Source organism: Gopherus evgoodei, chromosome 9 (genome assembly GCF_007399415.2).
Source record: "Gopherus evgoodei ecotype Sinaloan lineage chromosome 9, rGopEvg1_v1.p, whole genome shotgun sequence".
NCBI lineage: Eukaryota > Metazoa > Chordata > Testudines > Testudinidae > Gopherus > Gopherus evgoodei.
In genome coordinates this window covers 1,752,749-1,777,673 of record NC_044330.1, presented here as the reverse complement: position 1 = coordinate 1,777,673, position 24,925 = coordinate 1,752,749, and the positions used below count along the sequence as shown (strand labels likewise).

At 46.1% G+C, this 24,925-nt stretch overlaps 1 protein-coding gene across 4 annotated transcripts in view; it reads right to left on the bottom strand.

Moving 5' to 3' along the window:
* ATP13A3 (ATPase 13A3) overlaps positions 1–24,925 on the bottom strand; it is a 138,346-nt gene that overhangs the window by 18,028 nt on the left and 95,393 nt on the right. For 3 of the 4 annotated variants that reach the window (XM_030574798.1, XM_030574797.1, XM_030574799.1), the window contains 14 exons: positions 24,515–24,631; positions 23,380–23,397; positions 23,117–23,270; positions 22,892–23,012; positions 18,256–18,380; positions 10,198–10,376; positions 8,739–8,861; positions 8,570–8,649; positions 7,624–7,666; positions 7,408–7,517; positions 6,002–6,098; positions 4,838–4,910; positions 2,740–2,917; positions 1,246–1,433 (listed from right to left, as the gene is read on the bottom strand). In XM_030574798.1, coding sequence (XP_030430658.1) covers positions 1,246–1,433; positions 2,740–2,917; positions 4,838–4,910; positions 6,002–6,098; positions 7,408–7,517; positions 7,624–7,666; positions 8,570–8,649; positions 8,739–8,861; positions 10,198–10,376; positions 18,256–18,380; positions 22,892–23,012; positions 23,117–23,270; positions 23,380–23,397; positions 24,515–24,631 — 1,606 coding nt within the window. Of the gene's footprint in view, positions 1–1,245; positions 1,434–2,739; positions 2,918–3,606; positions 4,175–4,837; positions 4,911–6,001; positions 6,099–7,407; positions 7,518–7,623; positions 7,667–8,569; positions 8,650–8,738; positions 8,862–10,197; positions 10,377–18,255; positions 18,381–22,891; positions 23,013–23,116; positions 23,271–23,379; positions 23,398–24,514; positions 24,632–24,925 lie in introns of those variants that run through there. The other variant, XM_030574800.1, reaches the window with a different exon arrangement.

Genomic DNA, 24,925 nt, shown 5'->3' with positions numbered 1-24,925 from the left:
GCGACCGGTACCGCTGAGGGGAGCGGTGCCGGGACTGCGAGCGGCGTCGGGATCTGGAGCGCCCAAGACGTCGGGGCCTGGATGGCGAACGACTGTCCGAGGGCGGTGCCGACATCATGGGCTTGCCTCTGGACGTGACCCGCACCGGAGGAACCGGGGGTGGCAGCCGAGTAGGCTCCGTCAGGGCAATAAGGTCCCGAGCCGAGGCGAAGGTCTCCGGTGTGGATGGGACCATTATCTCAACCCCAGATCTCATGGGGGAGCTCGGCGGCACCGGACTCAACAGACCCGCCGGGCCCGGAGTCAACGGTGCTGACGGTGCCGGCGGCGCCGCGGCCGATGTCGAGGCCGGGCGTTCAAGCCGGGTCTGCCTGGCCGGAGTATTAGACTTCGACGGCCTAGGCACTGATTCCGGTGCCGGAGAAGGTCGGTGCCGAGGAGTCTTCTCGGTGCCGGAGCGATCCGGTGCCGGTGCCGAAACCACGGTCTGCGAAGTCGACGGGTCAAGTGCCGCCTCCATTAGGAGAGTTCGGAGCCTCTGATCCCTCTCCTTTTTTGTCCTCGGCTTAAAAGCCTTACAGATGCGGCACTTGTCAGATCTGTGCGATTCCCCGAGGCACTTCAGGCACGCTTCGTGGGGATCGCTGGTAGGCATGGGCTTCTTGCAGGCCGCACACTGCTTGAAGCCTGGCGAAACAGGCATGAGCCTGGCGCCCGGTGCCGGGAAGGGCTAAGCCCCCCGGCCAGGAACTACTTAACAGCTATTTACTAAACTATCTACTTAACAATACTAATTAACAACTATCTATAGAACTAGAGATAAGCGATAAACAAGCGATAGAAACTAGGAGAGCTAGGGACGTGGAGGACAGCTATGCCGCGCTCCACAGTTCCAACGACCGACACGGCGGTAAGAAGGAACTGAGGAGCGGGTGGGCCGGCAGGGATATATATTGGGCGCCATGGCGGCGCCACTCCAGGGGGCGACCTGCCGGCCCACTGGAGTTGCTAGGGTAAAAAGTTTCCGACGAACGTGCACGCGCGGCGCGCACACCTAACTGGAATGGATGTGAGCAATCACTCGAAGAAGAACCCCACATTCTTGCAGCAGCAAATCTGTTACTGCAAAAGCAGCACAACACGCGCCTGAACAAATGTGCTAAGTGAACAAAATACGCCTACTGTAATTTGGGATTCTTACTTAGAAAAATACAGAAGAATTGTATATAATGAGAAGAGACTTACCATTTTTGTAGCAAGGCTGCCTAAAGGGCTTCCCTTTAGAAAAGACAATTGCCACTATGAGGTACTGGAAGCTGGAGATAAAAAACACCGTTGTGTTTTCATAGTTTTTGATATTGTGCTCATCGTGAAGAGTTTCATTCTCAGGTTGGGAGGAACTGGTGTTTGTGGCTGCTGATAAGTTACAGGCACTGCAACACAGAAGAACATTCAACATGGACTCAAAGTAATAGATTACAGTAAGTTTTAGCCTTGTCTTTATTGTGAAAATAATTCCAGTATAAATTGCTACAGAGGTTATGGTGGGTATGTTTTGGACATTTTACCACGAGTAATGAAGTAATTCAGAAAGGCCTTTGTGTTAGGTGGTGACAGGTCATGAACTGGAGTTTCTTCTGTGCACCGTGAGTTCTGAATTCTTCTGGGCTTCCATTGTGTCAGTTAGTGATACGAATTGTATAGGACTTATTGTTCTACTGCCTGTTAAGTAAGTGAATTTTACAAATTGAAAAACAAACGAAGTGAGATAGGTATAAATAACAGCCTGTAGCCCAGTTTGCTGCTGCTTCATAACAGGATGATAGAACTTCATTATACAGAGCTGAAATAAGCATAAAACCCATGAAGTTTGGATCTGAAAATTGCTCTGAAGTTCAGGGCTCTTCAGCTTCAGGGATCCAGTGCAGGCCCCACTTCTACTAACATTAACAACTGGATGTAATTGCTAAGACTCGCTCTTAGTACACAAAACTATCATACAAAGGTTATTACTTTCCCTTCTTTTCCACCCTCCAGACAGTGATGTAAACACTGACAGTCCATCTCTGATGGTCTCTTGTGGCCCTTGCAGCCATTCCTTATAAGGCAGTCACAGAACTCCCCCAGTACATTATCTTCAACCCTTAGAATACGGTTCCGTAGTGTTACACATCGTGGTACTGCAGCTCAGCGAAACTTCTTCTGTACTTCACTTCCTCTAGCAGTCCAATCCCATAACACTCGCTTCACTAACCCTCCTAACCCGGAAAAAATGAACCTATTACATCGCTGGCCCTGATCTAACTTCCTGAGCATGAGACGATTATTCCTCTTCCCCCTAGAGGGCAAATCATCTCTCACTCTCTGCCTCCCTTGCAGCATACCCAGCCTTTTGCCAATTCTTCCACACACTATATCTTGATCATCTGACATGACCCCACCTTTTCCTACTGGTCCCCACGAGTCTTACAGGCAGCAGGAAAGAGGGAGACCTCCAGTTCTGTGACAGAAGCTGGCAGGGCAAGCTGAGGCCCACTCAAGGCAAGAATCTCACTGTAGTTTGATTCCAAGAAATCAGATGCCTTTTCTCCTTCCACGGAAAGGAAAACTGCACATTAGCCATTTGCCATGCGAAATGCACCTTGGAATTTCCTAGTTACCAAAGGGCATTAAATTATTTATAAACCATTCCCCCTAATCAGTGCTACCATATTCTGTATTTACCCGTGTACAACTTACTCTGCCTGTGTGGTCCAGGGCTCATACCAGGGTTGCTGTTTGACCCAAATAAATCCTATGGTTTGAAAACCAAGGCAGGTGAAAATCTGAGACAGAACTGAGCAGAGAAGTTGACCTGAGATGAGACCTGAAGGTGGCCTCTGTGCAACAAGCTCCTTCCAGGCAGGATTTAAACTCACTGTATTGGGAGAAAGAAAATCAAGGACAGTTTATAATCTGCACGTTTCCCAGTATTATTTTGTTTAACTTTTATGGAGTGAGGCTATGTCTACACTAGGAGCTCTGGGCAGGGTGACCAAAAGTCCCAATAAAATCGTGGCCATCCCAATATTTAGGCATTTGTTCCGCGTCCTGATCGATGTTAGGTCAGGATGCAATTTGTGCCGATATTTCGCGGTACTCCATTTTGGGGGTGGGGGGTTGATCCCCAGTGACTCCCCCTCCCCAATGTGTCCCTATATTTCTTTCCTCTCATCTGGTCACCCTACCTCTGAGTGTGATTTCCCTGCATCTGCACCATAGCACACTAGCTCTCCTGGGACTTGCAAGAGGATAAGTAGCCATGGTAGCACAAGTAGTAGCCGCCTGAAACTGGGAGGGGTAAGCACTCAGCATGGTTCAGCCATGCCTCTGGGCCACCATGATTACTCAGCTATTTATACTCACACAGGCTTGATGAGAGCTAGTACAAGTATGTGTCTGCAAGCCGGGGACTCTCACCCCTACCTCGTAGCCTAGAAAAGCTTCAGAATGTTCTACTTGTGACTTTCAGATATTTGCATTGTCTCAAGTTGCTTTGGTGGTTCTGTGTGTGTATCAGTTTGTACAAGGCAGCATCTCGATAGGCTGCTGCCACAGAGATGGTGAAAACCAGCCTCCCATTGGCTAACCCAGCCTTGTGGCACCCAGGGGAGTAACAGCAGAGGTAGACCGAGCTTCCCATCTTCATGGCACCTGTAAGAATCAGCAGCAATTACAGGTGCCCTGTCTGTGTTTTCAGACAGTATACCTCCATTTCAAGAGCAATAATTCTTCTGTTAATATCCCCTGAGCTAATCATTCGCTGCTTGCTTTCAAGTGTGGATAAATACATATGCCTGCAGCACAAGTGACAATGTAATCTCTTTGTGCATGAAAAAAATCCACCTGTGAAAATGTAAACAACAAAGTGTAATCGCACCATGATCTTTTGGATTAAAAGAATCTTAACTCTTTAAATAACGCCTACTCACTTTTGGTCAAATTTCAGCCTCACTGTACTGTCAAGAGCTGCATTCATGACATCATGGCTGCTAATCAACTTTGCGTGGTGGCACGTCGTCACATACCTGAGCTCGCGCCGATTTAGTGCAATACTTTAGCATTAGAGTTTCTAATTCATACACTCTTTGGGGGATATTCCCACGGTTTTGTTCACCCTTTTCTGCTACATTCCCTTAAGGAGAGACAGACGTAAGTGGCATCGCTATCTTGGGATAGAAAGGGAAGGAGAGAAGAGAAGGAGGTTCTTGTGTTCTTGCCTGCTGGCGTGTATCAGGTACGGGAGGTGGAAGGTCAATCCCCCCTCCTACCTATCCCTGGTGCACAGAGAGTGAGAGAACAGCTGGCAACGAAACAGTAACTACTGACTGAAAGTAGAAATCACCCAAAAAAGGACAAGGGCCACAAGAGACCTGTGGCTGCACAAGGACAACCAAGAACATACTTACTTGCATGGCAGACATAATTAACAATGTAAATTTAGACCACTGACATGAACAATGGGATTGAAAACATGAAACAACGGGATTTTTACCTTCAGGTTTTTTTTTAAATAACCCCATCTCCCTCCCGTACTATAGCTACATGCAGAACCGTAGAAGAAAGATGCAGTGGGACACCTGCCAGAAACTTGGGGACTTTATCATATGGTTTATTCATACTTTTGAGATGGTAACTTTACAGTTACCAAACCAAAAGTCATATTGATGTTAGTAGGAATATTTAACAAGATACTAAAAAGTATGTGCTTGAGATGCACAATTTGCTCTTTTTTCATAGTTAAACAGCTGATTGCTAATAAAACAAAACATCAAAAGTAATTCAGCATAATACTCACTGGTAAAGACAACAACCAAAATGATTGCCAGATCGATGAAAAGAAACTGGAAATCTCCTAAATTACTCAGGATCTATACAGAAAACACAAGTGCAATATTACTCATTTCTTCACAGTAAGAAACATTTTATAGCTTTTTTAAAAAATTCATTTTGTATGAATACTTGCCCAGAAACTTTATAAACCATGGGTTGATCCAGTAATGAGCTGAGTATCCGAACTCTGTGGCAGTCAGGAGTACTATGCCCCTTGCAGGATCAACCCCTGTGGTAGAAATGTTCTGTATGACACTAAAGCATGCAGATTCAAATCAATTTCTAGGTAGCTTTTCAGTGTCAGTTGTTTTTTTGGCCAAATTAGTAGATAACAATGCTGCCTACACCCAGCAAACAAAGGCGATCTTAAACCTTGAAGTTCCCCAAGAGTTCTACACAAGAAAATCCCATTCATTTAATCACACAGCAAATGGCTCGAAAGCTGCCACTCCAAAACTCCCTTACTACTAACTGGTATTCTGAATTAAAGATACAGAGGTGAATTAACCAACAACAATTAAAGTGGAGGGAATTTCCACCGAAGGCCTTTAAATTAAGAGATTTCTGCCACAATACACCCATTTTCTTCCCCACGACTCAGTCTCTTCCAGTTGCTCTCTCTCAAGCCGTATGTCATTACTGATATGTCATTTTGTTTACAGTACTGTTCCTTTGGTAGTTGTTGATACTATGGCCTGGTAATCAATGGAAAAACAGGGCTTCATTCTACACGGTCTGTTAGGTTTTAGTATATTATTGCTCTCTCTAGGTACATACCTCCATCACAGCAGTTCTGAGAGCCGTTATAACCTGATTTGGTTTTTATTGCCTTTAATAAACAGAAAATGTTACCATTGTATTCCTTATACTAACTACTGAGAAGGACATGAAATACTGTGAATACCATGGTAATGTTATCTAGTCATCAAAGGCAAAGTTGTAATATTTCTAGATGACCATTATATATATTATCTAGAGAACGAAGGCACGATTAATCTTACCATAATCATCAAGCTCCCAAAGAAATTGACAGTACGTTAATTTGCACCAGCCAGAGGTTAATTTGCTTATCTTAAACCCTTTGAAATATATTTAATAAAGTTTGAGTGCTATATTGTCAAATACTCACAGAATATAGTAGGGTAACGCTGAAATACTGGATAATGCTGTACAAAGCCATAAACTTAAATACGCAAAAGGAAGTTATTAAAGCAGCACGGCCTTCCCTGTAAAAACAAATACACCCACATAACTATAGCTATTTAAGCCAACAATTATAGCCCGGTGAACAAAAAGATAGCTAGCACTGAACAGAATAGCCAATGCAGTGAGATATTTTCTGCTAAAGATTGAAAGGTCAAAGACATGTAAAGAAACTGAAATGAAAAAAAAGTGGGGGAAGGAGGGTGAGAATATATTTGCTAGCTGATCACAATTATGAACATGCCATCTACAGAGAAACACCACATTTTTGCTTTATGCTGTTTAATTTAAAAAAGGTTTACTAGAAAACCAGTAAATAAATTAAAATACATCTCTCTTCTACGGTGGCACATTTTTACTCCACAGATTGCTCTGTGTGTGCATTCAGAATCAGATCTGCTGACGTCAGGGAGACAAATCACTTTTGAGCCCTTATTCCAGAGCCTGCACAGCTGCAGTGTCCTGAACCAGATTCTATTCTGCCTCATACATCAGGAACGTTGTTAACCAAGTTCCACTTGCTGGGACAAAAATCAATTCTCAGCGACTCCATTTGAAACATCAATAGGTTTCTCCCAAACTTACAGCTAAGGCAGAAGTTCCTGAATAATTTTTATTGCTGGTGATTATGCACAAGCAGGAAAGAACATTGCTTGCCTCTCAGACCCCAAGTTAAGTTTGCAGGGACTAACAACATCTAGAAAGAGACACCTTTATACATGTAGACAGAGTAAATCTGGTCCAGAAATCATTGAGATAAACATGAAACTGCACGTTTCTCCTTTACTGTCACTCTTCAGAGCAGAACTGCACTTCAGGGCATGAACAGAATCTGTGGCGCGAACAGCGACTTTTTCAGTCCTAAATGGTCTCTCTCCAAGAGCACAGATATCAGAATTGTTGTTAAAGCTGCCTGTAAATGCCAAAAAATTAACCCTGATTTCTAATGGCAGCAAATCAATTAATTCTTAGGAAATTTAATATTCCTTCAGACTACTTCGGATGGCTAAAGGCCCACTCACAACTTTAAGGAAGAAATTAATTTTACGTGGACAAAAATTGGGATAAACACATATGGGATCATGCTGTGGAAATACATTACTCACACAGTGCCTTTACTAAAAGCGAAAAATATTAAGGGTTATGTCTGATCCTCAGGATCCAAACTAGGCCCCTCTCAAATCAAATAGGAATTTAAACAGTATATGGAGAAAAACAGGCATGCACTGCTTTGATTTCATATTGGGGGCATACAGGATATTGCCTTGCACACAGTGCTACATCACTTCTACTTACGGGAAACAGCTTGTTGAAAAGTCTGAGGTGTGTTACCTGATAAGGTTTGGCACACAGGAAATACTAGGAGTTCTGGAGGTGAATGCTGATGCCACAGAAGCCTCAAGTTCAGACAGTGATATACCACCATGGGCCTTCTTCAGTGCCTGCCAGTTATCATGAGGATAGTTAGAGATTTTTTAATAATCTTTTAGCTTTAAAATTCACAATAATGTGACAATAGCTCCTTAAATAAAATAGAAGTGTACTTACACCACAGTCATTTGCACCATCTCCACACATGCCAACATAGTAACTATAAAAACCAGACAAGTTTCAGCATTCTACTTCATTCCACAACTGTAATACTTATTTCATCTATACTGAATACTTTTATACAACCTGACGCTTTCCAAGTGCTGTGCAGACATTAACGAATCCTCAGGATAGTAGGTTATTACTATTATCATGATGTAGATAGGGAAACTGAGGCAGAAAAGTTAAGTGACTTGCCCCAGGTCAAGAAGCAAGCTATGGTCAATGACATAGCCAGGATTAGAACTCAGAACTTTGTGACCACCTTTCCTATACTTAATCTACTGAACCATGCTGCCTCTATAGCCTGGGAAAGGTGTATCTTGCAATATTTTGTTACATATTTTTCAAATTATTTCTAAGGTATCAGAGGGAAACTATCCCTAACACTAGGGTAAAAAAATACAGCTGCAAAAATAAATCAGCCATTAGACTAATCCCCACTAAAAAAAAGGTAAGAGCCGATTTGACAGGACATGAATAACAAAATAAACAGAATTCATCCCACAAATATTTACTTGTTTAATAAGTAGAAGTTAACTGAGGATATTCACTGTTCACACTAAGGCAAGTAACAAGATTTTTGATTATGCCTCAGAAACACATTGGTCAATTTGTCTAAATTGATGCTGCACCAAATGCTGCACCAAATTTAATTCTTCCGTTGCAACCTCCTAAAAAAGCAGCTATTTCAAAAAGCTGCGTTCCACAGTCCTCCAATAAATGACACTATTTTTGAAAGAGCTCTATTAATTGTCCAATTTGCCAACTGAGATGTTATAGTCGAGCCTTTTTACCAGGCTAAATGTAAATAGCTCAAACAGTAAAATGCTCTGTTTTCCCCCAAGAACATTTTTCTAACACACTAAGCACCCAACATTTCCAGAAACAAACAAATACTCACTCCACATTTTGTAATGCTTCCACTAGCTGGGTTTTCTGATCAGGTGCCATGCGGGCAAATACAGTGCCATGCAACACCAGCTGAAAGACAACGGATTTCTTACCAACATTAGTCTCAGTGCAAAATCTGCACATCATCCAAAAGGCCAAACGCCAATCAGGTTACTAACCTTGGGCACAAGGTCCTGAAAATGCTCCAGTATAACTGCGAATGACTTTCCATTCATTGCAAAATGGTATTTAGTCAGCTGGAGGTCCTCAAGACTTTCATGGACCAATTTAATTGGAATATCCTGTATCAAAAGAAGGAACTTTGGTTATTTTAGTCATAATATACTTACCCATATTCTTCATATTTTAAGGCACTATATAAAGGACCAACAGAAGTAGTAGCTTTGGAAATACAGCTTTAATAAAGGTTGCTGAGAATTTTAATTTGAGCTGCAGGAAACCTTGTAAGATTAAATTACACATATTTAATGGCAAAAATTCTACAGTTTATTACACAGTTAATTATAAATAAATATTTTAGAACAAGCCCTTTAATAAAAACAGATTTTTGATGTTTGAAAGAATCACCTGCAGCTGCAGCACCAATCTACCAGATATTTTTTAACATGTGTTTAGAGTAACATTTGATATTTTACTGCTGGTTGGTTTTTTAACACTGAAAGCAGTAAGCAGAACTAGAGTATGCATGGTCCCAGGGCACAAATGACATCGAGTCACAGGTCTCATATGTGAGGATGCTGCTGTGTCTGGGGCCAGTCTCTGCAGTTTTTTGCTGCTTTGGAAAGGTGGTTGTTTAAGACACTACCCTGCAGCACTGACGACAAATGTTTTTTTTTAAACTGACTCAAATGGGAATAAGATCAAGCCCTTAAATGGAGGCAATTTAACACTGTATAATATATCCTAGGATGGTATCTTTATGCAGGCCAGTGTTCAGTAAAGCTGTTTGTCCTTAAGACAGGTTTCATTATATTTACTTTTTCCCCTGAAGAGGACAAAACTCAGCACTAAATAGATCTCAAGAGCAGAGTTCAGTTTCAATGTAGTTTCATTATTTTAATGTACGCAGAGTGCTTTGAAGAGGAGAACAACAATATAAATATCACTATTATTACTATCTTCTCTCAGCTGTACTTAATGCTAAGGGCCTTAAAATTATGCTGCTCTACCACAGGTAGCTGATGGCTTACCAACCACACCGCTGGTCAGGATTTTGGTGTGCTGCCAATGAACAGCTTCTGCAATAGAGAGGCAAACCCTGTTGGCCAGCTGAGTGCATCTGACCCAGATTTCCTCAAATTTTCCCAAACAATTTTTCCAGACAGAAAATGAATCAACTCTGAGCTTTAGTTGTTAATTAAACCAAGCAGAGTTCAGCAAAAGACGAAATCACAGGAACTTCTTTCTTGAAACAGTTAGCGGTTCTAAACCAGCCCCATATTATGAATGACAGGATTGTGCTGTACTTCTGGGATTGCATTTCATTGGTAAGTTAAGTAGTGCACTTATGATGACTTGTACAACTATGTACTAGAATAATTTAAGGAAACTAAAGAAGTGAACCTAGCAGTGACTCTCATGCTAACACTTGTCGAGATAAAGCAATGCAGAAATTACCTGTGAGTTAATGGCTGGTGATGAATTAGTGCATTTTGTAAGGGTATCTGCATAATGCCAGTTTATCCTGGCAACTTGCCCATCCTTTGGAGGTAGCGCTTCAGCAATAATGACCTTATCCTGAGGTAGAATCATTCCACAGTCTCTAGCCACAGAGATAGCAGTTAACATGTTATCACCTGTTAAGCAAGTAAAGTAAAAAAAGGGTTTCATTAAACAAATGGCAATACAGATGAACACCAGGAAAGGAACATACTTGAGTGAAACCTGCTTTAAAATAGCAGCAGCAGCAGATCTGTCTGACTGGCATCAGTGACTTCCTTACAACAATTCAAATCCACAGATAGCCATGATATTGTACTTCCTGGTACTTAGTCTTATTTAGTCTGCAGAAGAGAAGAGTGAGGGGGGATTTGATAGCAGCCTTCAACTACCTGAAGGGGGTTCCAAAGAGGATGGAGCTTGGCTGTTCTCAGTGGTGGCAGAAGACAGAACAAGGAGCAATGGTCTCAAGTTGCAGTGGGGGAGGTTTAGGTTGGATATTAGGAAATACTATTTCACTAGGAGGGTGGTGAAGCACTGGAATGGGTTCCCTGGGGAGGTGGTGGAATCTCCTTCCCTAGAGGTTTTTAAGGTCAGGCTTGACAAAGCCCTGGCTGGGATGATTTAGTTGGTGTTGGTCCTGCTTTGAGCAGGGGGTTGGATCAAATGACCTTCTGAGGTCCCTTCCAACCCTAATCTTCTATGATTATTAAATACCTACTATCATCAATTTCATTGTATTGGGGGGAGGAGGGCAGACAGAGATACAGCATTGAAAGTCTTGTGCATGTTTCAGAGGGTACACAGTTTGTTCTGGGGTACTTAGGAAGTCTGCATCCTTTTAAAAATATTGTCCAAAGTGACTTATGCAAGGTCATATGAAAAGCATGCCATATAACTGGCAATAAAATCCCAGTCCTGACTCTTTGTCCCTTCATTTATATAGCACCTTTCATTCCAGGACAATATATAATTGTGTTTGCTCATTTCCACCTACCTGTGTCTCTACGCCCTGACTAATCTGCCAAACATTTTAAATTACAATAATATTTCTAGCTTTCCTCGTGTTGCAGTTGCAATATCATTCTAGTTTGCGCAAACCTCACAAAACTAAACCTAGGTGACCCACTTTACTATTTCACAGCCAAATCTTTTTTCTTTTCTCTTCCAGGATAGTAATGTAAGTGGTACGGTATCTTGTGTGTCTGAGTGTCATTTCTGCAAGATCTCCACTACCATTTCCATGGGTAACAGAAGTCCCATGTCTACTCCACACCTACCAAGATGTAAAAGCTATAAACAGAAATATTCCTGGAGAAAGAACGAAAGAGGCAGATGGACACACCACTTTTAACTCTACTGAAATACAGTGGAGCAGGAAAGTTTATTCAGAAGGACCAGAGGTCAGATCAATTAATTCAATCAAAATAACTACCAATAAATCACAGGAACACCACAGCATTGTTCACAGTTCACTCTTGGATATTATTATAGTAAGGTAGAATTCTGGTATATCTATACAAAAATTTAAATTTTTCCCCTTCAAATGAATGCATAATTTTTAACAAATAGCACAAATCATATTAATGTGACTTTCCATTGCATCTTCCTTCCAAGCATCTCAAAAGTGCTTTATACATATTACTGAACTAAACCTCATATAAAAACGGTTACCCATCTTTTAGTAACTGTTGTTCTTCGAGATGTGTTGTTCATGTCCATTCCAAGCAGGTGTGCGTGTGCCGCGTGCACGCCAGCCAGAAGATTTTCCCCTAGCAGTGTCCATAGGGTCAGCCCTGACCCCCCCCCGGAGTGGCGCCACCACGGCGCCCTATAAAGGGGCCCGCCGACCCTCCACCCCCTCAGTTCCTTCTTGCCGGCACTCCGACAGAGGGGCAGGAGGGTGGGTATTGGAATGGACATGAACACCACATCTTGAAGAACAACAGTTACTAAAAGGTGAGTAACCGTTTTTTCTTCTTCGAGTGGTTGTTCATGTCCATTCCACGCAGATGACTCACAAGCCTGAACCTAGGTGGTGGAGTCGGAGTTCATTGCTGACTGGAGAACTGCATGCCTGAAGGCTGCGTCATCCCTTGCCTGGTGCGTGATGGCGTAGTGCAATGTGAATGTGTGGATGGAGGACCACATAGCTGCTCTACAAATCTCCTGAGTCAGGATCTGAGCCAGGAACACCGCAGAGGAGGCCTGCGCCCTAGTGGAGTGGGCTGTGACCGAAGGGACAGGGGTCTTAGCTATGCGGTAGCATTCCCAGATGCAGGCCACAATCCACGAAGAGATTCGCTAGAGGAAACCGTGAGCCCTTTCATCCTATCCACCATCACGATGAAGAGCTGCGTTGAGCATCTGACCAGCTTGGTACGCTCGATGTAAAAGGCTAAGGCCCTGCGGACATCTAGGGAATGTAACCTCCGCTCCTCACTGGAAAAGTGAGGTTTCGGATAAAAGACCGGAAGAAAGATATCTTGTCCCATGTCGAACTGTGAGACGACCTTGGGGAAGAAGGCCGGGTGAGGTCTAAGTTGGACCCTGTCCTTATAAAAGACAATGTACGGGGCTCGGATGTTAACGCCCTGAGCCCCGACACCCTCCTGGCCGAGGTGATTGCCACCAGGAAGGCGGTCTCATACGACAAGTACAACAGGGAGCACGAAGCCAGGGGCTCAAAGGGAGGCCCCAAGAGGCAGACAGGACCAGGTTCAGGTCCCAGGCAGGAGCTGGCTGACGAACATGTGGAAATAGCCTGTCCATACCCTTGAGGAAACACCCCACCAGCGGGCTCACAAACACCGAGGTACCCCCCCTCTCCCGGATGGAAAGCCAAGACGGCCGCCAAGTGAATGCGAATCGAGGAAAAGGAGAGGCCCAGTTGTCTGAGATGAAGCAAATAGTCTAGGATAATAAGGATTGGGACCCCCAGAGGACTGTGACCTCGCTGACCCGACCATATGGAGAAGCGCTTCCATTTGGCCAGGTAGGTGGCTCCGGTTGATGGTTTCCTACTACCGAGCAGCACTGGTCTGACCTGCTGGGAGCACTGCATCTCTACCGGGTTCAGCCATGCAGCATCCAGGCTGTGAGGTGGAGAGATTCCAGGTTCGGGTGGCGGAGGGAGCCCCGGTCCTGCGTGATCAGGTCCGGAAACAGGGGCAGCGTCAGGGGCGCCTGAATGGACAAGTGCAGGAGTGACGTGTACCAATGTTGGCGCGGCCATGCCGGAGCTATCAGAATTACCTGTGCGTGGTCCCTGTGGATCTTCAAAATCACCCTGTGTATCAGAGGGATCGGAGGAAAGGCGTAGAGCAGACTGACCTCCCAAGACTGGAGGAAGGCATCTGACAGAGACTCCTGACTGCGGCCCGGGAGGGAGCAGAACCGTCGGCACTTCGTTTTCCCTTGAGGCAAACAGGTTTAACTGGAGAAAGCCGCAGAGATGGAAGATTGAGCGTACCACATCCCATCAGAGGGGTCACTCGTGACCCCCGGGACGAGCGGCTGAGGGTGTCCGCCAGGCCGTTCTGTTCTCCCGGAAGGTAGAAAGAACGCTGTCACGTGGGTGGCATTGTGGATGCAGAAATCCCACAATGCAAGGGCTTCCCTGCACAGGAGAGAGGAGCGTGCACCCCCCTGTTTGTTGATATAAAAGACTGCCGATGTGTTGTCCAAGAGGACTGAAACACATCTGCTGGCCAGGTAGGACTGGAAGGTCAAGCAAGCCAGGCGGACCGCTCTCAGCTTTCTGACATTGATATGCAACTCGAGGTCCTCCGGTGACCACAAGCTCTGTGTTCTGAGATTCCCCAGGTGCGCTCCCCAACCCCGATCCGAGGCATCCGTTACTAGAGAGAGGGGGGGCTGAGGGGCGGCAAAGGGAATGTCCATGCACACTTTCTGCGGGGCGAGCCACCACTATAGCGAACTCAGCACCAAGGGGGGAATGGACACCACTGAGTCCAAGGGGTCCCTGGTCGGGCAGTATACTGTTGCTAACCAGGACTGTAGTGGGCGAAGCCGGAGTCTGGCATGATTTACCACATAGGTGCACACTGCCACGTGACCCAACAGCTGGAGGCAGATCCGCGCTGTGGTAATCAGGGCACGCTGCAGTCCGAGGATGAGCTCGGAAACTGCGTGGAACCTGGATTCCGGAAGGAACGCTCTGGCGTGGGTGGAGTCCAGAACCGCCCCTATGAACTCTATTCGTTGCGTAGGAGACAAGGTGGACTTGGCTTCGTTCAAGAGGAGATCGAGATTGAGAAAGGTTCGCCTGACGAACAACACCTGAGCCTCCACCTGCTCATTGGTGTGGCCCTTTATGAGCCAATCGTCCAGGTAGGCCCCGCCTGCACAGGAAGGCCGCCACAACTGCCATGCACTTTGTGAAGACCCTTGGGGCAGCTGACAGGCCAAACGGGAGCACCGTGAACTGCAGATGGGCGTTGGCCACAACAAACCTGAGGTACCGACGGCGTCGGGGAATTATGGCGTCCTCTACGTCGAGGGCGGTGCACCAATCTCCTGGATCCAGGGAGGGAATGATTGAGGACAGGGAAACCATGTGGAACTTGAGCTTTTGTACAAACTTGTTCAGCTGCCGCAAGTCCAGGATGGGTCTCAGGCCCCCTTTCGCCTTCGGTATTAGGGAATACCGGGAGTAGAAGCCTTTGCCCCTGAGCTCCTGTGGGACTTCCTCCACCGCCCCTGCCTCCATGAGGGACTGCACTTCTTGAATTAGAAGTTGCTTGTGAGATGGGTCCCTGAAGAGGGACGGGGAGGGGGGCTGGTGGGGTGGGAGGGAGGAAAACTGGATAGAATATCCTCTCTCTACCATGCAGAGCACCCAGCTGTCCGACATGATTCGGGAACAGGCATGGTAGAAGGGGGACAGACGTGACCCACAGGTAGGGGTAGAAGGATCCAGAGTCTCGATAGGTAGGTCGCCCTCAACCGTACCATCAAACAGGGGGCCTAGGCCCCGATGACAGTCTCGATTGACGGGATGCCTGGCCGGAGGGGTGGCGTTGGTGACGCCTCCTGCCATTTCTGCCCCGCCTGTGCCCCAGCTCCTGGCGAGTCTGAGACTGGTAGGGGCGTGGGGCCGCCTGCGGCCTAAACTGCCTGCGCTGGGTCACAGAGGTATGCAAGCCCAGCGAGCGAAGCGTGCCCCTCGAGTCCTTTAGGCTATGGAGACGCTTGTCCGTTTTTTCTGAAAACGGCAGCTGCTCCTCGAAGGGGAGGTCCTGAATGGTCTGCTGGACCTCACAGGGAAGGCCTGAGACTTGGAGCCAGGCTCCTCGCCTCATGACCAGGCCCATGGCCAGGGTGCGCGAGGCTGAGTCCGCCGCATCTAAGGCCGCCTGGAGAGAGGCTCGGGAGATCAGTTTCCCTTCCTCCACCAGGGCCGAAAACTCTGACTTCGAGTCCTGGGGGAGGAGCTCCGTAAACTTCGACATGGTTCAACATGCGTTATGACCATATCGGCTTACGATTGCCTGTTGGTTGGCAATACGGAGTTGTAGGCCTGCCGTAGAGTACACCTTTCTACCACAGAGGTTGAGTCTTCTGGCATCCCTGTTCTTTAGTGTTGACCCCTGAAAACCTTGACGCTCCCGTTGGTTGGCTGCATCCACCACCAGAGAGTCCGGGGGCGGTGAGTGTACAAGTGTTTGTGCCCCTTAGAGGGGACAAAGTAGCGTCATTCCGTTCTCTTGGCAGTAGGGGCCAGTGAGGCTGGCGTCTGCCATAAGGTGTGGGATGTATCCGCTATGGTCTTGATTAACGAAAAAGCCACCCTGGATGGCCCTGAGGGAGCCAGGATATCTACTACCAGATCCGCGTCCACCTCAATTTCCTCAGCCTGGATTGCGAGGCTCTGAGCTGCTCGCCTGAGCAGTTGTTGGAGGATCCGAGTGTCCTCCAGGGCCGGAGCCGCAGTCGTGCCCGAGACCACTTCGCCCGGGGAGGAAGACGAGGAAATTACTTGGATCGGCCCTTCCTCAGGTGCATGTAGCCCTTCGGGGTCCTGCGGCACACAGTACTGTGGTTGCAGGGCTGGTTCCGATTCTAAATGCGGTACCGCGACTGGTACCGGGGTTGCCAGTGAGCGGCTTGGTGTATCGGGCGGTGCCTGTTGAGCCCAAACTGTAGTTGCTGCTGGTGTCGCTGCCCAGCTAGGGGGTGCTGAATTTGAATATGGCACACCCATGCCCAGCGACGGTGCCGGTGGAGGAGGCAACTGCACCGCGGCCACCGAGGCCGACCTTGATCGAAGACCACACGCCTGGCCTAGCGACTGGTGGTAGGCCCAGGGGGTCCAAAACGGCCACTGTAAGGGCGGATGCCATTGTTGCTGCCACTGTGGGTAATGCCCGAAACCGATCTCCAGCTCTGCAACCGGCTGGAGTGGTAGGAATCTGCCTCTGAGTCTGAAGTCTCTGAGTAAGAGGACCTGGGGGGAGCAGCACCCCATGCCGTTGGAGAGCGATGCTGAGGCGGCGGGGAGCTTCCTATCTGGTCCGGTGCCACCCGGGTGGCGCAGGGCGGAGAGGGAGGCAACATCATGGCCGGCTTGCCCCTAGACTGTACTGGGGGACGAGCTACAGTCTGCAACTCCCTACTACGATGCAGGGAGGCTGGCGCCAGGAATCCCATCAAGTCTGAGGCCACCTCGAATGCCTCCAGTGTTGAGGGGAGGCGCAAGTCTCCGCTGAGGTCCGGGGATCTAGGCCAGTCCGGACTTGACCGCCCTCTCTGCGGTGCGGGAGTCAACGGAGCAGCCGAGGGCTGTAGCCCAGCCTGTCCGCTTGCACCCGCGGACAGCGTCGGCCTCTGGGTGTCCCGGTGGGGTGACCGTTCCCTCACCAGCTTCCTCTTCTTAGCAGGCACCGGAGACAGTGAGCGGTGCCACACTGAGGCTGACTTCCTATGACCCGACTCTGCTCGGTGCCAGGTTTTAGAAGACTTGAGCTGGGCCCTAAGTTCTGATGCCGGTGCCGGGGCGCTCCGCACCGAGGAAGATGTGCTGGGCACCGCCTCGGCTGGTTCCAGGTCCGAGGGTGGCCACAGGGCAGCCTCCATCAGGAGGACTCTAAGTCTTTGAGCTCTGTCTTTGAGAGTTCTCGGGCGGACGCCCCTGCAGATAGAGCACCGGTCCTTTTGGTGGCTCTCTCAGAGCACCTCAAACAAGCAGAGTGCAGGTCACTCTTGGGCATGAATTTCCCATAGTCTTTGCAGAGTTTAAACCCGGGGGACCTCGGCATGCCCCAACGGGCGACAAAACGTGGAGGGGGAACCTCCCAACTACCAAGAACTATATACAAATGACCTAAGTAAACTAACTATATACACAGATTATACACGAGGATAGGACACTGCTAACTTGCTATGCGCAAGAGAAGTTCCAGCTAGCCATCACCAGCGGTAAGAAGGAACTGAGGGGGTGGAGGGTCGGCAGGCCCCTTTATAGGACACCGTGGTGGAGCCACTTCAGGGGGCGCCAGAGCCGACCCTATGGACGCTGCTAGGGGAAAATCTTCCAGCTGGCGTGCACGCAGCGCACACACACCTGCTTGGAATGGACATGAACAACCACGTGAAGAACCCCTCCTTTTACAGATGGGGAAACTGAGGCACAGACGGTTAGACAACTTACCCCAGGCCACACAGGGAGTATACAGCAGAATAAGGAACAGAATCTAGATCTGCTGGCTCTTAGTCTTGTGGGTTGTCACAAGATCTACTTCCTCTCTTCAGATACCAAAAGCAGAAATGTTATTGTCCCTGTCTTGTCTTGTTTCTTTACAATATCAAACTTTTTCTATATAAGAGAGAGTGAACTTGGACCAGAGAAACTAAATACAACTCAGCTTTACACTCTGGATGTCAAATGTAACAACCCACATAGGACATATAACACATAGATGGGAAAAAGCATTAAAGCCTTTCAAAACAATATATTTATTTGTTCCCAAAATGTTGGATTAACTGTATTCTAACCTGTGACCATAACAGTGCGAATGTTGGCTTTATGCAAGTCTTCAAGTACAGCAGGGGTTTCTTGCTTTAGTTTGTTTTGCATTATAATTAACCCCATAAAATCCATGTTGCTTTCAATGGCATCTCTGTAACAACAGGGGAAAAACATTTTCAGAAAAATTACAGCTAATTGATGTAGGGTGGACTGCTTTTTTTTTTTAATAATGTGACTATGCTTTTATGGCAAAGCAAAGAGAAAGATTTTATTTTTAATTGTGAAAAATAATAAAAAGATTCATCCTCATAAGCAATTTGAGAAATAATTTCTGTTAATTTTTAATTAGTTTATTTAAGGGGAAAAAATGTAATCACAAAAGTGGAAAAGAAGTCACTCGTTTTGTGCAGTAACTGCATTTCTTTGAGATATGTGTCTCTGTGGGTGCTCGTGCACCTCTGGATTCCTTGATCCAAGATTTTCTGTCCATTCAGCCCGTGCATGCGCGCTATAGAATCTCCTGCCATACACAAAGGCACATAGGGCTGCATATTTTTTTACATTTAGCTGGAGACCCAAATCTAGGAAGAGAGAGAGAGCTGTCTGGGGAAATTAGTACCTTTTTGTAAGATCAACCCTTGAGTAGCCAGTCATTGAGATATGGGAAAAATCATATTACTCCTTGCCAAAGGTAAGCAGCGCCTACTGCTAGACCCTTTGAGAACATCCTTGGGGCTGAACAGAGACCAAAAGGAAGCACTCGATATTGAAAATGATCCTGGCCCATAGTTTCCTCTGTGCAGGATGTATTGCAGTAGGGAAATAGGTGTCCTGTAGACTGAGCGCCAAAAAACAATTCTCCTGCTTCTAGAGAAGGAATAACAACTGCCAGAATCACCATCCCAAACTTTTGAGACTTTACAAATTTGTTCAGTCATCTTAGTTCTAAGATTGGTCTCAACTCCCTGTCCTTCTGTGGCATGAGAAAATACTTTGAGTAAAACCCTTCTCCCTTATGAGGGGATGGGACCAGTTCGGTCACTCCTAAATGATGGAGTGAGTATACCTCTTGACTCTGTATAGTTTTATAAGTGGGGTCCCCGACTCACTTGTCTGTTTTAATATGCTGCCAGGCCTGTTGGAGATGGGAAAGATCCAAAAGTGATGGCAAAAGTTTGCAGCTTGCAACCTAGAGGTGAGGGAGGGGTCAACCCTCAGCCAACCCAAACTGTTGATTCAATGATAACTGGGTACTCACTGAAGGGGCTGGGATGCTCTTTGCCTCTGGAATTTGTCTCTTTCTAAAGGGTTCAGTGATTCTGTGAAATCCAGAGAAGTGGGCTCGGCACAGTTTCTGTGTAGTCTGAGACCTACTAAATCTCCTCTTGTTCATAGGAATGTATCTACCAAGGACATCAATGTGGCCCGGTAGTCCTTCCGTGTGTGCAGAGACTTGTCCATAGTCCCCAAGAAGAGCTTCTGACTATCAAACTGCAGGTCCTCAACAGTATTCTGAAGCTTTCTTGGGAACCCTGACAGCTGGAGCCACAATGCCTGTTGCATGACAACTGCTTTGAAGATAGTTCTGGGGGCAGTGTCTGGGCCATGTAAGGACACTTGGAGAAAGGGTCCAGCTAATAACTGACCCTCCTTAATGATGGCCTGGAAGTGCTTTCTATGCTCCTGTGGAAGATGATCAATAAAGACTGCAAAACTGACTGATAGTTTAAAATCCGAAATTGTAAGGTCACGGATGAATTGGCCTTTTTGCCAAAAAGGTCTAAACTCTTCAGGTTGTTATCATAAGGAGTAGACCTGGAGTAATACTGGTTACTCTGCTCATTTATGGCATCCACCAGCAGGGAATTAGATGGAGGATGGGAAAACAAAAATTCTGAGTCCCTGGGGAGGACATAATATTTCTTATCTGCTTGTTTACCAGTTTGTGGGATAGTGGAAGGAGTTTGCCACACAGTCTTTACTGGATCCTGAAGCACTTCATTAATGGGTAGCACAATTCGGGTGGGTGTTGCCAACTGTAGAATGTCCAGGAGTTTGTGCTGTGAGTCTTTACCCTCCGCAAGAGGTAACTGGAGGGTGTCAGCCATCTTCTTCAGAAGGTCCTGGAACTGGTAAAAACTGTTGGCCACCGATGGTAACGGAGGCATGACTGAATTGTCCAGAGATGAAGACAAAATAGGAGTTTGAGGGGTAGCCTTTGTCTGTCCTGGCCTCTTGTTTTCAAAGGACTCCTCGGGTTGGGGATTTGGTGGTGGAGACTGTGTAACTCGTCTCCCAGTGCAATGGACCCAGATGTCTGGCAAATTGCTACTTATGCACTGCCCAAGGATCCCAGCATGCCCACTGACAGGCCCAGATAACGGAGGGATGGTACCCAGGACTGATCCCATCATCCCAGATGTGGGGAAGAATCCTTGTTGAAGAATGGGTTCCTGAAACAATGTGGAGGGAACCCCACACTGAGAGGGGAGGACTGACTGAATGTCTCCTTCATCCTCCTCAATGTCCTCCAATGGGCCCCCCCCCGCAACAGAAAATGGCAGAGAATCCTGTGGCACCCGGAAGCAATGGCAATCCAGACACCAGGGTCTCAGTGCCAAGAGCTGTTCAGTACACATAAGCCAAGGGGACACCAGCTTGCCTAACACTGACATCCTGGGAGTAGCAGACTTATCCTGTGTGAAATGGGTTGAGATTGATGCAGCAGTTGAGGCGGACGGTACTGTTGATCTGGAGCACGTAGGCGGCAGGGCTAAAGGTGTCTGGCACTGTGATTTTGCTGGTACTGATGGAGCTGAGTGTGAAGGCACCATTAAAAAGTCTGATATAGACGGTGCTGTTCTAGATGAGTATATGCCCTGGGCCTTGCTGTCCTTCTACACAGAACCCCAGGGCCTGCTAGTGCCATGCTTCTCTGAAGTGCTCTGGCATCTCCCTGCCCCGCTGGTACTGGAAGAAGAATCATTCATCTCCATGGTACCGAACCGAGAGGTCGAAGATTGACACCGCAGACTTAGCAGGGGACTGAGGCCTTTTGGGAGCCAGCTTCTTGTGGTGGGAGACTTGGGACAAGGTTGAAGGGGCCCTGGGTCTGTCCGGAAACAGATGTATGCAGGGATCTGCTGACCATACTCAGAAGCAGGTTGAAGGGAGCATTCCATCATCGGAAGGTTCAGTTTGGTCTCCCAATTCTTCTGTGCTCTAGGATTTGAGAGCCAGGCAAAAGTTACCCTTCTGGAACTCTCCCAAGCAACACACACACTTAGAGTGGCCATCACTGACTGAGACGGCCTCCCAACAAGAGAGGCAGTGTTTGAAAACTGGCAAGGCAGGCATGCCAACCAGACCAAACGAGCTCCCTCCAAAAAAGGGGGGGAAGGGAGAGGAAAATACCCACAACTTTCACTAGTATCTAATTAATTCTATAATAACAGCAACTAACACTAACTAAACACTAAACTAACTACACATCAACAATAAAACGCCCTGAGGCATGCCAACAATGGACACACTAGAGCCAGTCTCAGGCAGAGGCAGTAGAGAAGAAATGGAGGGCAGTTCACCCACAGAGCCCTACATACTTGCAGTGCGCAGCACATGGCTGCACAGAACTCATGTGCGCCAAACATACACCGCTAATGGAAAATCTCCAATCAAGGACTCCAAAGGCATACGAACACCCAAAGTGTAGCACCCACAGGGATATTACTCGAAGAAGCAGCAGCAGCAGCAGCTTTTTAAAAAATATCCATGTCTAGAAAGTATTTCTCAGGGAAGAAACTAAACTGAATTTTGGCTTTACAAACAGAGCATCTTATGGAATGCTTTGAAAGTCATTAGAATTATAGCCACATTTGTGTCTTTGTTTCAAAGCCACAACTTTAATTACTTTCCCAGGCAGCTTACATGGAAAGGTGCAGGTAATAAATGGGGATGATCACAAAACTCTGGAGGTTTCTAAATAGACACATGATCTACCATACTTTCATTATTTTCTTCTGTCACTTCTGTGACAGAACAACATGGAAGTATGCAAGACACTGGCGTTTTTCGTGAATGTTCAGTTGCTTCTGTTGATTCTTCCACATCTGAAACATGAAGTCTGATTCTCTACTCTGGTCCATCAGCTTTGAGCTGCTGTAACTCCCTTACTCAAATAGGGTGCAGACCTTGTGCAACAGTGTGTAGAATCAGGTTCACAATCCTCATTATGTCTTCCATGTTTGGTTGTTGTCAGGAACACCACATCCAGTGACTCTTTAATGGATGCGTTACCTTCTGCTACATAAATATACTTATATTTAAGAAGAAAGTAGTGACTGTCATGTTAATCTGTATCAGATACCGCAACACAACAGTTATGGTGCACTGTAGGGTCAGGGCTTTTCCACAGCACGCACTTTATCACCAAAAGACGCTTGCCTTAGGCTTCTCTGCCTAATGTCCAGGATACCAACATCACTGCACAGTTCTGCAGGTAAGTAGACACAGAAGAAAGAGCTAGACAGGAGATGTAATTTAGGTAAAACCAAAACAAGCAGCCTCAGGCGATTCAAGCAGTACAAAGAATGTAAATAGTGCATGTTTTAGTATGAATGGTCTTAAATATGTTAGTTTTCAATTAAAAGTAGCCCCTCTTACCTGTTAATATTCTGGACTTTGTGCCATGAAAGTTTTGATTCCAATTTTCTGTGAGCAAGAGCGATAACTCTGAAGCCCTGCTTAGTGTAGTCTTCCAAAATGGTTTCAAAATCAACAGGAACTTTAAAAAAATAAAATAAAATAAAATAAAAGGCAATTACTGAATTCTTAAAACCGCCCATATCACATCTGAACTCTATGAGAAAAGTCAGTTTATTCCTTTACCTGTTTCTTGTTTACACAAACTGGCAATCACCTCTGGGGCACCTTTCATGAATGCATCCATTCTCTTCTCCCCTAGCACTCTTGCTACTACACACATGCGTTGCAAAGCAGAAGAAAATGGAAACTGACGCACAATTCCAATCTCATAACTGGCCTGTACAATTAATCAGATACAACAAAGAGGGAGAGTTGTTGGGCATATCTATCCCTTTTATTTTTATAAAAGCCATTTTCTTAGGAAAAGGGAAAATATTCACACTTACCGAGAGCTCAAATAGTTCCTAAAAAAGAGACACAAAAAAATACTTTGTTTCTAACAATCTATTACAGAGCCTCATTTCAAAGCTATATTTCCAGTGCTATTATCAGATATGTATCATATCAGTAATACATCTGAATAATATGATATGGCAGTTGCATCCACAAGATAGATTTTCAAATCTAAACAGCACTGTATTGTAATTAGGCTTCACAAGTTTGATATTAATGTCTTGCATTTATATAGTGCCTTTCACCCCCAATGATCCTAACGCACTTCACAAACGCGGTGTAATAGTGAAAGCACGAACCTGGCATCGATAGATAAGAATTTTATTCCCAGCTTTGCCACAGAGGTGCTGTGTGTCCCTGTGCCTCAGTTCTTCCACATGGGGAGAAAACTTGCCCACCTCAGCGGGTGGTGAGGTATAACGCATTAGAGTTTGAAAAGCGTTTGGGGCATATCTATGCAGCAAAGAAAACCTGTGGCTGGTCCATACCAGCCAACTCAAGCTCACAGGGCACGGGCTGCAGGGCTGTTTCACTGTTGTGCAGACTTCCAGGCTCAGGCTGGAGTTTGGGTTCTGGGACCCTCCCCGTACACCCTTAGAGACTCATGGATTGATGGTGCTAGAGAATTGCTAAGTATTATTCTTTATTGCTATAAATTCAGCGCTGTTATACAAATTAAAATGCAGAACCCTGTTGTGAAATATGGTATGAGTTTAACAATGCACTCCCAACTCCACTCAACAACTAGGGCCAGGAAGTAAGAAGAGAATATTGCAGCTAATACATGGGGAGCATACAGAGGCAAACTAGTTACCATGTAAGGATACCTAATTGTTCCAAAAAGCAACACAATATCTTTAAAACAACCAGAAGCGATCAGAGCATCATCATACTGATGCATTAATTTGGCGTCAAGGACTAGTGCCATCTACCCAATCACCAACTCCTGCAATACCTGAGTGCTCCCTACATTTTCCCTTCAAAGTAGCCATCAGTCCTGATCCTGTTTAGGATTAAATCTGCAGGACTACAATACAGAGGAAAATGCATCCACTCTTCACTCCTCTAATGAGCTAAAGAACAAAATGCATGCAGAACAGAGATTTATATTTGCTTGAAATTTTGTACCATTTCCTGATTTGTGGCAGGTTTGGATTCTGGAAAAAGCTGTTTTGGAGGTCGAACCACGGTTGGCATTATTCGATTATGAAGAGCTGTTTCCTCTTCAGTTGCTTCTTCAAGAATCTATATGAAAACAACAGCTAATTCACTTCTTTCATTAATTAACTTTACATCAGACAATTATATTTCTGAAAACAACAAAAATTCCAGTAGTCAACATCAAGAGCTCTATCTTTCTCGACAGGATTTCTATTAAGAATCAACAATATTAAATACCAATGAAAGAGCAGATAGGCCAGCGTCCGTTCAAAAACTTTAGCTAAAAAAGGGTGCACACATTGTGCCAGAAACTAACCCACACTCCCAAGACTGGAGAAAAGCGCATTAGATATTAAGAACTCTTTCAGTGTCAATAAT